The sequence below is a fragment of the Nothobranchius furzeri genome, chromosome 18 (assembly GCF_043380555.1).
Source record: "Nothobranchius furzeri strain GRZ-AD chromosome 18, NfurGRZ-RIMD1, whole genome shotgun sequence".
Lineage (NCBI taxonomy): Eukaryota > Metazoa > Chordata > Actinopteri > Cyprinodontiformes > Nothobranchiidae > Nothobranchius > Nothobranchius furzeri.
This window is the reverse complement of record NC_091758.1, coordinates 34,139,239-34,152,635: the sequence shown is the minus strand read 5'-3', so window position 1 is coordinate 34,152,635 and position 13,397 is coordinate 34,139,239. Positions and strand designations below refer to the sequence as shown.

General features: G+C 43.8%; 1 protein-coding gene across 4 annotated transcripts in view; it reads left to right on the top strand.

Moving 5' to 3' along the window:
• The window catches only part of LOC107392475 (pleckstrin homology domain-containing family G member 3), a 37,340-nt gene extending 24,036 nt beyond the window's left edge, over nt 1-13,304 (top strand). For all 4 annotated transcript variants that reach the window (XM_070546676.1, XM_070546677.1, XM_070546675.1 and 1 more), the window contains 15 exons: nt 1,664-1,764; nt 2,750-2,819; nt 2,892-2,938; nt 3,017-3,167; nt 5,093-5,224; nt 5,679-5,861; nt 5,951-6,043; nt 6,471-6,557; nt 6,671-6,701; nt 6,926-7,027; nt 7,114-7,146; nt 7,783-7,793; nt 9,823-9,933; nt 10,730-12,071; nt 12,155-13,304. In XM_070546676.1, coding sequence (XP_070402777.1) covers nt 1,664-1,764; nt 2,750-2,819; nt 2,892-2,938; nt 3,017-3,167; nt 5,093-5,224; nt 5,679-5,861; nt 5,951-6,043; nt 6,471-6,557; nt 6,671-6,701; nt 6,926-7,027; nt 7,114-7,146; nt 7,783-7,793; nt 9,823-9,933; nt 10,730-12,071; nt 12,155-12,705 — 3,045 coding nt within the window. In that variant the 3' untranslated portion in view covers nt 12,706-13,304. The remainder of the gene's footprint in view (nt 1-1,663; nt 1,765-2,749; nt 2,820-2,891; nt 2,939-3,016; nt 3,168-5,092; nt 5,225-5,678; nt 5,862-5,950; nt 6,044-6,470; nt 6,558-6,670; nt 6,702-6,925; nt 7,028-7,113; nt 7,147-7,782; nt 7,794-9,822; nt 9,934-10,729; nt 12,072-12,154) is intronic.
• Nucleotides 13,305-13,397: the final 93 nt, after the last annotated feature.

Sequence of the window (13,397 nt, the reverse complement as noted above, 5' to 3'; positions counted from 1 at the left end):
TATTTGTGATAGTAAAAGCTCTTAGGATGTGAAAAATAAACCAGGTACGATTTTTTTTGTTTATTTTTAACTCCGAACATCCTCGTCTCTGTTTTTGTAGTTTGATAGCTTCCAGGCCCGAACCTCTTCTATCCATCTTTCTGCCGTCTTGTAAGTAAGCAGGAGCTCTCAGCAGTGAGTCTGAGGAGAGTAATGGCTTTAGCATGTGAGGTATTTCTGAGGCTGAGTGGCAGTGAAGCAGTCTGCACCCCCTCCTCGCCTTGTCCCGGACTCTTCTGGCGTCGAGCTTTTGTTGAGGGAGGCTGTTGGATCCAGTTTGAGTAACGACTTGCTCCTGACTTACTGGACCGTTTAGGCTGACAGGAGCAGCAGGTCTGGCCTTGGTCACGACAGCCCAGCCTCGCCTGAACCCTCAGGTTCTCCCAGCCAACCCAAACACGTGCATACATCCACCAGCTGAAGAAATAACACGGATGAAAGGGGGTGCAGTTGGGATTTCCATATGCTGAAGTGTGGGAACACAGCTGAGTACAAAGTAGCCTCTGTCCTCTTATGACTCCAGTCTGGCTTCGGCTATTTTGATTCCATGCGGCTAATTTCACACCCAGGCGTTGATCTGACAGACAAGTGAAACACTTCCTTTAATTTGGCTTTGTTTTGTTTGTTTTTCTGTATGAAACTAAGTCATAGCTTCCTCTTGGTACTGGCACTGAACTTCAAAGCAGCTGCGAGCCTATCACTCAGATTTACTCTCAGCGTTCTGTCCAAACAGCTGTTTGACCCGGGATGATTTCACAAGGCTGCAAACGTCCCCAACGGTTGTCCCAAACAGGCCCTGAAAACAAGAACTTTTCTTTGTTTCTTGCACTCGTCGTTTTCAGAAAACCCATTTTTCCCCTCTTAAAAGTGATTTATAATACCCAGATCAGTGTTACAGTCTTGAAACTGCCTGTGCTATAATGAGTAGCAGGCTGTAGCACCATATAGTACCCTAAGGGTCACACGTGTTTAGCGTAACAAGTATTTTTTTCCTTTGTTGGAGACTTTTACAGGTAATGTGAAACCTGTTAAGCATCTGTGTGTGTTTACAGGCCATTATTTAGGAGTTTGTGTGTTTGTGTGCAAGGTGCCCTATTTGTTTAGCTGCTCCTTATGTGTCTGTTTATCCCTCTTTAACCCACTCCTTAGGTATTTATCTAGCCACATGAACATTTAATTGACCAAAATCAACAACTGTTGGCACGCTTTATTTTTTTTATTCACTCCTGATGAACTCCTCGGGTCTGGGAGGTTCTTATAAGGACACAAGCGGAGCTGGAGTCCAGTCTGGGTGCTGCTGAGCCTCTTCAAAGTCTTTCTGCTTGCTGATTTATGGAAAGTCCTTAAAAGGGTTTTCTAAAAGAAGTCAATTAATGATCTGGAGTTTTCCCATGGGAAAACCAAATGTTCTAATACCGCACCTGTCTTTTTAATTTAATTTAGATTGCGTGTTATGGCTCTAAAGCAGCATCAGCTGGAACCAGCTGTCACATAAAAGAAGGAAAAAATAAAGAGGATTTGCGTCAGAAATGGTTTCTGTATCTGCATGTGTCCTCTACTGGCAGGACTTTGGAAGCGTTGTGTAATATTTGACCGCTAAACTTTGAATCCGTTTGTTTTTCAGGACTATTTGGCTCACGTTATCGATGCGGGGAAACTGCCCATACGGCCTGAGCAGGTGTGTGCCCTGTTTGGAAACATAGAAGACATCTATGAGTTCAATAGGTACAGAAATCATCCAAAGTCTGCATCTTTTAATGTTGAAACGTGATAATGTTTATTTATTTCACTGCAAAGACTATCTTTGCGTCTGCGTTGTGAAACACGGCGAGTCGCCTGCATTTACCTGGCTTGCATTTTGTTGAGTGACTCAAACTGGATGCGGGGTGACAAAAGCGCTGCAGGAAAGACGGTGTTGCAGAAAGCCCGGAGCTATAGGAAGTGTTGGTGCAGCTGTCTTTGTGTTTCATCATATATCTGCACGCAGCTCGTTGCTAAACCCGCTGCTGCCAAAACACACATTAACATTCTTGTCTCTTCGAGCCTCTCTCGTAACATCGGGCCTGTCTGACAGCCCCAAGGCTCACAACGAGATCGGATTTGATGATTTTTTAATGACTTTTTTTTTACCAAGTTTCACAATTTTTGCAGAAGTATTTTGACATGCATGACCTTTTTTAAAATGTCTATTCCTCCTTGTTAGGAAATGGTCTTATCAGAAAGCAAACAAGGGTTTTTGCATTCGCTCATGATTGCTGCGGAGTTTGTACAGAGGAGGCCACCCACGGGAAAGCGGGTTTATACAGTACTATGTACAGTACCATGACGAGTACACAATGTTCGTTTGCTTTTGTTTAATCAATTTTCCACTTGAAGGGTCCTCTGTGTTTGAAAATCTCATGCTAGAGCTTCTTAAACTCGCGTAGTCCTTTGCCAGATGTAAACATATAACAGGGTGGCTATAAAAAAAAAGTCTAATCGCCAATTTGTTTAATTAGTTTCCAAAAAAGTTGTTTTAAAAAGAGGAACAGATATTCTGAATGATTTTATGATCAGTGAAAAAGCTTCAGTTTAAGATCCTGGGGTGCCATCTACTGGTGATTTTGTTAACATCATGAACGGTCCCTCAGTGTTCATTTGTGTTTAACCTGCTGAGCACATTTTTAGCTCCTCTGGTCGGCTGCAGCACAGACTTCTTGTGTATTTTCAGCGAGCTGCTGCAGTGCTTGGACATGTGTGAGAACGACCCCGTGGCCATTGCTCAGTGTTTTGTAAATAAAGTAAGCAAAACCGTCCTCATTAAATGCATTTAGACTTTTCAAGAAAATGCACACTGACTTGTTTTCCTTCAGAGTGAATATTTTGAAATCTACACCCAATACTGCAACAACTACCCCAAGTAAGTTTCCAGAAGATGCTCCTTTTCCCTTCGCTTCCTTTGTTGGATATGACGATGAATGTGGTTTGCTTTCTGCAGTTCTGTGGCAACGCTAACCGACTGCATGAGGATTGAAACTTTGGCAAAGTTCTTCCAGGATCAGCAGGCGGCTCTGAAACACTCTCTTCCGTTGGGTTCCTACCTCCTAAAACCCGTTCAGAGGATCCTGAAGTATCACCTGCTCCTTCAGGTAAACATCTGTAAAGCAACACTCTATAAACATGCCGTCTTGGTGCGTTTATGACCAAAAACTTAGTAACAAGGATTAGACGGACTGTTATTTTAAATAGTATGCACCTTATTCAAATAAACACTTTGTAGGGTTAGCATAGAAGATTTAGAATTCTATTTTATTCAGGGATCGTAAGACACTTCGTATTAATTCAGAGAGAGTCAAGTTTATAAAAAGTAAAATTTATTTTCTAAACAATTAAAAACATGAGAACTAGGAAACACTTTATGTGATGAATGAATCTAAGTGGATGGAATTTGAGGTGTGATGATGTGTGAATGTGATGTTATCAGATCCTTCGTATCTAGAGAAACTGAGTTCTGAGTGGGAGTGAATTTGGTCTGCTACAAGTGATGGTTTATAAAACCACATCAGACGCAATCTGTCGCGTCTACGTACCCTCGAAGACCCTCGTGGTAGATCCGGAATGTGTGGAAGTCCGCGGACCCCAAAGGTACCGAAGTCCGTAGAAGAAACCGCAGTGCCACTAGACCGGTCTCGAGATGTCTCCAGGTCACGACAGGCAGTTATTTACATCTAGAGAGGATTCTTAAGGAGTCCGACCTGGTTCAGCTTTATTCTGAAGGAACCGTTTGAGGCCAGCTGTAGCGTGCAACAGGTTTTGACAGCTTGTCAAAAGATGCGATGGGAGAAGAGGCTTCCTCCGATGGCCAGTCAGAGTTAGGCTCAACTGACTCACTCAGGAAGTGATTCTGTTTTAATAACGGCCATATTTTGGTTTACTGACAAATCCGAACTTGCCATGAAAATGGGTTTTGCCAACAAACCTCAGATACACACCTCCCACAGATACGACAATGCTGTTTTTTTGGATAAGAAAATATCTATGTGCAGTGTTATTAACTTGGAGATATGGTGAGTGTGTCTTGTCCAGTCACATACGCTGATTAAATATATGGGTCATATATTTCATTTTATCCTTATTAGTCTAAGCACAGGTTAATCAAAACATTCCATTTAACCATTTTGTTCATTCCATTTCATCATTATTTTAATGGCTCATTCTTATAAAAGTTCATTTCATTGTATGATTTAATTATGAAAGTTCATCCTTCTTGTTCTGTGAAGCAAAGCCGTCTTAGATAAGAAGCTGGAGAGAGACCTTGGTCAAGCAACCTTTCTTGCAGATTAAAGGCACCAGTTAAGACTTATGTCTCCAAATGACCAGATACTGAAGAGGTCACGCTGTAGATGAAAAACTGACCATTTCTGGAGGCTACAACTTTTAATCAGTTACTTTGGCTAAGTTTGAGAGTCCAAACATTGCATTCTGCAGTAAAACATTTAAAAACAACAGTTGGAAGTTAAAGGTCTCTTCAATCTTTAAAAAAAAATTTTATTTATTATTTTTTTGATAAATTAGTTGTGATTTCTGGTGCTTCTCTGTGGAAAAACACTCTCAGGCTCCTGTTTCAGGGGCTAGAAGTTTTTCAGAGGAGACGGGTAGAAAATCACAGGATTAAAAGTCATACTCAATAATATGCAAACATCTTTCCTCTGATTGGCTAACAGCCATGTGACTCTTCTGCTGCCTTCAGTCACTCTTCCTCCTTGGGTAAAAAATGCAACATTGTGGGGACGCTAATGGTTAGCTTCACCTAGCCGAGATCCTTCGTTCTCTCCTGTCCGCTAAATCAAACTGTCCCAAGCCAAGGTGGGCGTGGCCACGAATGCTAATTTTCTCTGATGTAAAAGAAACTGGCCTGGTCATTTTCCTTTCTGCGGTGAATGCAGCTGATATGGGTTGAAAAATGTTCACATTCAGCACACTTGTGAAACTCAGTGACCTTGTTTCAAAAATAACTGATTACACGGTTTCTCTGAACGAGAACCTTTAATGTGTGCTTATTCGTTTTCCAAAGGAAATTGCTAAACACTTTGACCCGGATGAGGAGGGCTATGAGGTGGTTCAGGAGGCCATAGACACCATGACAAGTGTGGCCTGGTACATCAACGATATGAAGAGGAAACATGAACACGCCGTCAGAGTGCAGGTCAGTCAGGTCAGGTTTTGAAGGCATGCCTTGCAACGTTTTCATATTTTCAAATCATTTTCTTGAACCATTATGTGCTAAAATGACCCTTTATAGGGTTAACGAAATGTCGCTCAGACCCCCGCCATCCCCTGTAAGTCTCGGCTGGCTTCCAGCACGTTTCCCACAGGTTTTAGATTGTGAACACAGCTGATTTGTTTGATTTAGTGATGAATCGCTCCTGTAGACACTAATGAAGGCTGAGGAGACATTTCAGCTGTTAGATTAAAGTGTTAAAAAGACGAATGCACAGCGAGGATAAGTTCCACTTTTGCTTTCACCAACGGACACTAGGGGGTGCTAAAAGCAAGCAAAAACTGCCTAGTCTCCCTTTAAAGCTAGAAACTGAGATTAGCTTGTGTAGTTGTAATTGCGTGTGTGCGTGCGTGTGTGTGTGTGTGTGTGTGTCACACAGGAGATTCAGTCTCTTCTGATCAACTGGAAGGGTCCTGACCTGACCACCTACGGTGAGCTGGTTCTGGAAGGCACCTTTCCTGTTCTGAGGGCGAAGAACACCCGCACGCTCTTCCTCTTTGAGAGAATGCTCCTCATCACCAAGAAAAGAGGGGAAAACTACATCTACAAAATCCACATTTCTGTATGTAAAGTAAATCTATTCTGTGTGATAAGTCCTCTAAAGAAAACAGGGAAACCATCACAGTGAACCACCGGCTTTTCTCATTACAGTGTTCCACCTTAATGCTGCTTGAGAATGCCAAGGATCCTCTTCTCTTCAGTGTTATCCACTTCAAACGACCCAAACAGCCTCACACGGTGCAGGTAATCTCAGTCCTGGCTGTAGGTTCTGTAAGATGCAGCAGTTTCTAAATGATTTTGATCATAAGTTTATTATTTTTACTGTCATTTTGTATACAGCCATGTCCAAAAGGCTGAGATTAAAAACATCTTTTATGCACTCATTTAATACAATTTTGAGAGCCGTTGTGAAATGTCCAAAGAGCCATGTGTGGCTCTGGAGCCACATGTTGCACACTTGAAATACTAAAATAATCACACTTTGGAAACTAAAAGATGAATAAACTTCTGTTAAAGACGACTGGTCCACGACCTTCCAGCTTCTCAGTGGTTGATGGGAAAGTGCAGTTAAATTCTGCAGCAGTGAAACGGGAGTGTCAGATTTCACCAGACGACGTAAACCCAGTAAAGTTAAACGATGAAGATGTTCTTCCTGCATGTTTCACTTCAGGCAAGGTCTGTGGAGGAGAAGCGGCTCTGGGCGCATCACATTAAGAGGCTCATACTTGAGAATCACAACACCATCTTACCACAGCAGGTAAACATCATCCTTCACAACACAAACGCACACACACACACACACACACACTCTCTCTCTCTCTCTCTGGGGGAAAAAAATCCTAAATTAAAACATGTTTCTTTTATTTGAAGGCAAAGGACGCCACTGTGGACAATTCAAGCCGTAAGTGTAACTAATGGAGCATCTCTAGCTATGCCAGGACCATTTAACCGTTGCCACAGCAACCGCGGATGCTGCTAATAAAAGCAAATGGCTGTTCGCTTTCTGTGGAGAGTATGGGATGCTGTTTAATCTGCCAAAGCTTATATCCAGTCCATCCATGTGGAGAAAATAGTTTTCATAATTGCAGCCCTGAGACTTAATGACGTGTCCTTTTGGTTGCTCAGATGCGGGGAAGTACCAGTATAGTCCTGAGAGGATGATGAAAGCCGAGCACTGCCACACTGACAGCTTCCATCTCAGAGGACGAAACGAGAGGAGGAGATCCGGTAAACTTCCTGTGATCATTTGGCAGCGAGATTACTCTATAATTTTTGAAAATTATGAAAAATTGAAAGTCTTTTCTTTCTTTTAGAACCAGGAAAACAAATCATAAAGACCACAGAAGGTATGTGTATAGTCCTGAAGTGGAGCAGATTGATTAGTTTGGTCCACATTCTGGCTGCTTTCCAGCTCCGCCAATGTTATTTTGCTATTGGATAAGAGCTTTTCATGTCTCCATTGAACTTCTGCTTTGTTTTCCTTCAAAGACACCTGGAAAACGGATCAATGCACACACACGCTCACTCCCCGTCCACCTCACCCATAATGAAGTTAATCACATGCCACTTTGGGGCAAAGGCTTTGTCGTACACAAATTTATCCCTTCCCTCAGATCTGTGTGACTTCCTGTTTTCTGGATCGGTCATTACACCAGAAACTATTTGTATTCTTGTTGTCCGTGTCCAGGACTCATCTTTATCCCTCAGAAAGGAAGAAATTCATGTCAAACCTTCTGATCTGGTTAAGGGAGTGGTTCATCACTTCTTGGCTAATTGCATCAGTTTGAAGCTCCTTATCGGTGTTCAGCTAATCACCGGGACTCCCTCGAGTCTGAGCCAGAAACCGTGTTCTGACCCTAATCGAACAAAACGTGTGGCATTCAGGATATTATGTGACGTAATATTTGACCTGGGAATCATTTTTTTCTGTCTTATTGACGTTTGTTTTGTCTCTCCTCCCCTCCTTTTTGCTCCTCCTGCAGCTGTTCTAAAGGTAAGTTAATGAAATCCAAATAAATCCTTTTTATAAGCCTTGATGCACTTTTTCAGTCATTTAACTGTGGTGAGATATGGTTTTCTCAGTTTTGAGTCATATTTAAATTGAATAAATAAATAAAGTGAGCAAATCCGATCTTAAGCCTCACTTTCGACGTTCCCTACTTTTGCAGTTAATCCTGTCTCACCCAGAGCTACTTCACAGCCGTGCAGTCACATGTTGGCTCTAACACAAGCCTTTACAATAACAAAACTCATGTCTATGACTTCACGCTACAGCATGCTGACAGTGATGGTGCACTGCTGGGAGACGGGTGCTCCCTCCAGCCTGCCAGTAGTATCAGTACACTCGCCTCCAGTCTGGGTGAGCCTGAGGGTGAGGGGTCAAGTGTGGATGATCTAACAACCAGAGGTGACTCTCAGGAGCAGCTAAGTCCAACTGAGAGTGCCCCTAACCTGAAATCATTGCCCAGTGAGGAGGAAGTGTTGGAGAAGCAGGAAGATGTACTGATGGGAGGCGACCAGGTAGCCGACTTTGCCAGCTCAGTGCTAGCAGCCATCTCCTGCTGGCACTATAGAGCCAGGGCTTTGCTTTCTGCTCATTTCACAACGGTGAGGGTTTCTGCCACCTGTGGGTTTCTAATTCCTGCTATGATCCACTCGCTCACATGAACTTAACGCTCAACTTTTTCTCCCATCTTCATTTCCTTTCCTCATAACCATTAACAACCAATTGTATGAGCAAAATCTGAAGCGACCAGAATGAATTGGTGCTCCTGAGGTGCATGGATGTGTAAAAAAAATAAAATAAAATAAACTGTCAACAGCTAAGCTAGGGCAGTGGTGCCCCCCAAAAGGTGGATAAGGGGGCCACAGCCAACCCTGGAAAATTGTTGTCCACCCCATTGGCCCGTCCAGGGAATACCAACCTCCACCCCCTTTAGTTGGGCGACGGTGGCACAGGAGTTAAGTGCTCGCCCCGTAATCGGAAGGTTGCAGGTTCGAGCCCCGCTCAGTCTGTCGCTGTCGTTGTGTCCTTGGGCAAGACACTTAACCCACATTGCCTGCTGGTGGTGGTCGGAGGGACCAGTGGCGCCAGTGGTCGGCAGCCTCGCCTCTGTCAGTGCGCCCCAGGGCAGCTGTGGCTACATCGTAGCTCATCACCATCAGTGTGTGTGTGTGTGAATGGATGAATGTTACACTGTAGTGTAAAGCGCTTTGGAGTCCTTACTCTGAGAGGCGCTATACAAGTGCGAATTATTTATCATTAATAAGTCACACTCGTGCACACAAACCATTCATTCATCGTTAATCAAGACATAAATGTTAAAGCCAATAAATACATTTATTTTAATAAAATAATAAGAAAAATAGTTAATAACTTAAATTTTAAATTTGAATGTCGCTGAGGCTCCCCCCCCCCCCCCCCCAAAAAAAAGTAATGGTGGATGTTTTTTATTTTTTTTAAGCAACGGGTAAATAAACGGTTTTAAGAATCCAGAAACAATAACTGATGTTTTTCTGAATTGTTTGTTCCCCAACATTGAGGTAAGCGAGTCAGATGAATAGGCCTGTTGTTTTTTATGAAAAAGAATGATAGATCAATGCAGAGTTGCCACAGGTATCGAATGGTGTGCCACCTCAAAATGATCACCGGGCCCCCATGGACATTTTTTAGGGTCGCCACTGCTTACGTGTTAAATTTAAGACCTATGCATGATGCACGTATACGTTTAGTTTTACTTTTAAACTCGCTCATCTGTGTGTTGCCTTTTCTACGTTAATCTTTATTTTGTTTTTTACTTGATTGACTTGCTGCATTTGCATAAGAAACAATGACTTGATTGGTTCAGTGAAACGTTTCACTTCAAAGGTCTGATTAAATATCATAAGAGCCTTTTTCCTTTGATAATCATTACAGAATAATGATAATTAGTTTGTTCAAGCTGTATTGTTTCTGAACATTAATGACGTTTATTGTGTGAAATAAACCTAAGAGACGTTTTTCTTTGCTTTTGTGCCTTTAGGAGGATCAGATCAGTGGTGTTGAGCTAAAAACTCCAGCGGAGGAGTTGGAAACTTGCAGGCAGGAGGAAAACGGCGAGCTTGTGGCGGTGAAAGAAACTCTCGTTACACAGGTACAGATATAATGTTTATACAAACATCCTCCGCGTCTCTGAGGCCACATGTGACACGTTACCCCTCTGCCTCACAGCCGCTGGATAATTTAAAGGAAACTTTCACATTTTTCTCTATTATCCTGAATGAGAGTCGGATGACTCACATTCCATTTGAAAAAGCTGCTTCCTACCAAACAGGCGCCCTTTTGCCATGAGCGCATTTGTCCAAAACGTATCTGAATCGTGTCTGCTCGCTGTATATTTGTTCAGAAAATGAAAGCACCGCACACACACACACATTGTTATCCTACACCCACACACACCCACCATCCTCTCTCTCCCTGAGTAAAGGCGGCATTTGATTTGGAGGCCAGCTACATTCTGAGTAGGTATTTATTCTCCCTAACCTTATCTGCACCAAACGGCTCCGAGCTGCACTTTTTTTTTTTTTGCTATTTGCGGCCGCTCCAGATGAGCAGACAACACCTCGACACAAAGTCAGATTAATGGCGTGCCGGGGTGACACCGGCAAGATGAACGGCGTTGAAGGAACAGCTGAACTCACTCAGGATAACGGCGGCCCAGTTGGAGCCTCCAGGAGCAGGCTGGGGCTCTGTCGTCTCCTGTGGGAGACAATAAAACTCCGGAGGGCGTAACGAGATGAAGCTGCATAAATTGTGGATCCTTTAGATCGAAGCACTAAGATGATTTAAAAAAAGACCGTTAAACTAAAGGAGGATGAAGAGTACTCATTATTAAAATGCATCTTTTTCTTATTATTTTCCACTTTACAAACACTCTTGTCATTTTTCAGGCCAGTATGCAGGAGGTGTGTCATCAAGGAGAAAGGAGTATCCTGCTGGATGTGAATGGCACCCAGTGTCCTGAGCCTCCGACGTCCCACCACATAGAAGAACCCCAAACTCCAGAATGTCTGGAAACCTCTGGAGAAACAGGAGAAGAAGAGGGAGGGAGCGACTCCTCTGGTCTCCAAGTGGAGGAGACGACCGTGTCCGTTAATAGTGAGCTGTCAGAGGAGGACGAGGAGATGCTTTCAGGTCGTAAAAGCATCCTGCCTTCGTCCGTGTTGGACCAGGCAGGCGTGCTAGCCGAGCGCTTCATCAGCAGCCTGTCCAGATGGAGCAGTCTAGTGTCTGAGGACCTCGGTTCCCCCACTTGTCCTTCTCTACCTGTAGATAACGAGGTCTTCCAAAGCCCCTCGGCTTGTGTTTTGGATAAGCTGACCCAAATGGTGGCTAGCCCCTCAACAGAACCACATGTAACCTCAGAACACGCGTCATGTTCTGTGTTCTCATCCGATCCACGTGAAGGGGAGTGCGTGTCCACCCTCTCCAAAAAAGATCGCCTCCTCATCCACAAAATCAAACAATACTATGAGCAGGCGGAGCACCAAGACGCTAGCTTCAGCGTCAAGCGCAGGGAAAGTCTGTCCTACATTCCAGCCGGTCTGGTGAGGCAGCTGAGTCGGAAGATCAACGATATTCCTCAGGAGAAGGTCGGCCCAGTCCACAGGAAAGGCCTCTGTCGAAACAGGCCCACGTCCTGGTCTGTGTTTAACCTTCCTGGGTTAGAAAACGGTCACAAACCACAGAGCCCGGTGGCTGCGTCTCATGGTGTCGCAGCAGAAGAAGAGTTTAGGTCATCGGCCAACATGCTGAAGGTTTGGGAAGTCATGGAAATGGAGGACGAGAGCGTGGAAGAGAAAGTGAACGACTCAAATTTAGAATTTATTCAGGATAACGGCTCGGAAATTTCAGATGCTGAAATCAAAAAGCAGCCATCTTTGATTTTAGAAGAGTCTGAAATGAGCTCTGCCTCTGAAGGCGCCTCAGTGTTGTCACCTAACACGAGCTCCTTGATGGTGGAGGGGGGATCTGATCGGGACTCTAATCAGGAAGATGGACACTTTAGCCCCGCCCTTTTACCCAAGATCATTCGATTCAGAACCAGCATAGATGAAGACCAGATCCTACAAGACATCGGAAAGATGAAGAACAAGGTGTTCCAGTTAGCCCGTCAGTACAGCCAGCGCCTTAAAAACAGGCCCTTAGTCTGGCCTCGGAGCCGTCACACAGCCAATCAGGAAAGCCTCCAGGACATCCCAGGTGTCCACGAGGAAAAGATGAGGGAAATGGGTAAAAAAAATCACATTTATTTATTTTTTTAAGCATTTTATTGTTTTGTAAATTTAAAACTAATTATTTTTCTTCCTGTTCAGATAATCTCAACCTGAGAGAACCGATGAATAAACAGGAAGTCATTGATGAAGTGCATCCTCCAAGTCCTGTCCAGATTCCCAGCTCCCAGTCCACCACGAGCTCCGACTCCGAGAGCTTCCACTGGCCTGACGTTCAGGAGCTGCGCTCCAAATACGCAGACCGCTCTCTAAAACCCACGTGTGTGTGTGCGGTCCCAAACAGAACCAGGTGTAACGGCTGCTCTCAGAAGTACAGCAGCTCCTCAGACCTCGACAGAGTTCAGACAGACGGCTGCAGGAAGCAGCTAGACAGGCATTTTCTGTTGGAGGGTGGGCCTCCGCACCACACACGTTCCCTGCTGTGCAGGTGGAGCTCCTTGGACCACCTATTTGGCTCGCTGTCCCTCCATGAAGTCCAGAACTTCCAGGAACCTGTGCGGACTTGCCTTCCACTTTCCAGAGTCCACAGTGAGGGCAGTCCCCTCCAGGAGGGACCTAATGGCACCAAGTCCTCCGAAAGTTTTCGTGTGAAAAATTTACGGGAGAAGTTTCAAAGTTTAAGCACGAGCTGATGAACGTGTCTTCATATCAGGAAATCACACATCTGGAAACATCTGCCTGTTACCTGATACTTTCATCTGTTATACTCCCTTTAACTGACTGCATGGTGTTTTTAGCACAGGGGATTGTGGGTAATGATGTCGGCATTGGTGTAACCTAAAAAAGAAATGTTTATGGGGAGATTTCCATGAAAGAATACTGTTTTATAAATAACGTAATGCACATTTACAGTTTAAACATGAATTCTCCTGTTCTTCATCCTTCCATCCGCGTGCGTCATCTTCATCCTCGCTGCTCTCAGCGTCTGTGATCGCACACCAAAGATACGCCGATCAGCGTTTGCTGGCTTTTAAGGCACAAAAACAAAAGGAAACTGCTTCTACATTTACCTAAGCTGCTTGTAAAACACTTTAAAACATCACTGGAGCGTTTTTTGTGTCAGGAAGTTGTATATTTTCATAAATTATTTATAAGTCTCCACGTTTGGTTAGATTTACAGTGTAAATACTGGATTCACAGCCACTCGTTTTTACATTTTAGCTGCAGAATTGTTTCATATGTGCAGATTCTCATATTTTCAATAAAAAAATGTAAACGCCAAGTTCCACAAGTTTGCGTGTTTGCAGATTTCTGTTCTTGAAGTGTTCTCTTTCCTTCTTTTACTTCTTTTAACAGATGTTTCCTAAGTGCAGGCACGAGGAGC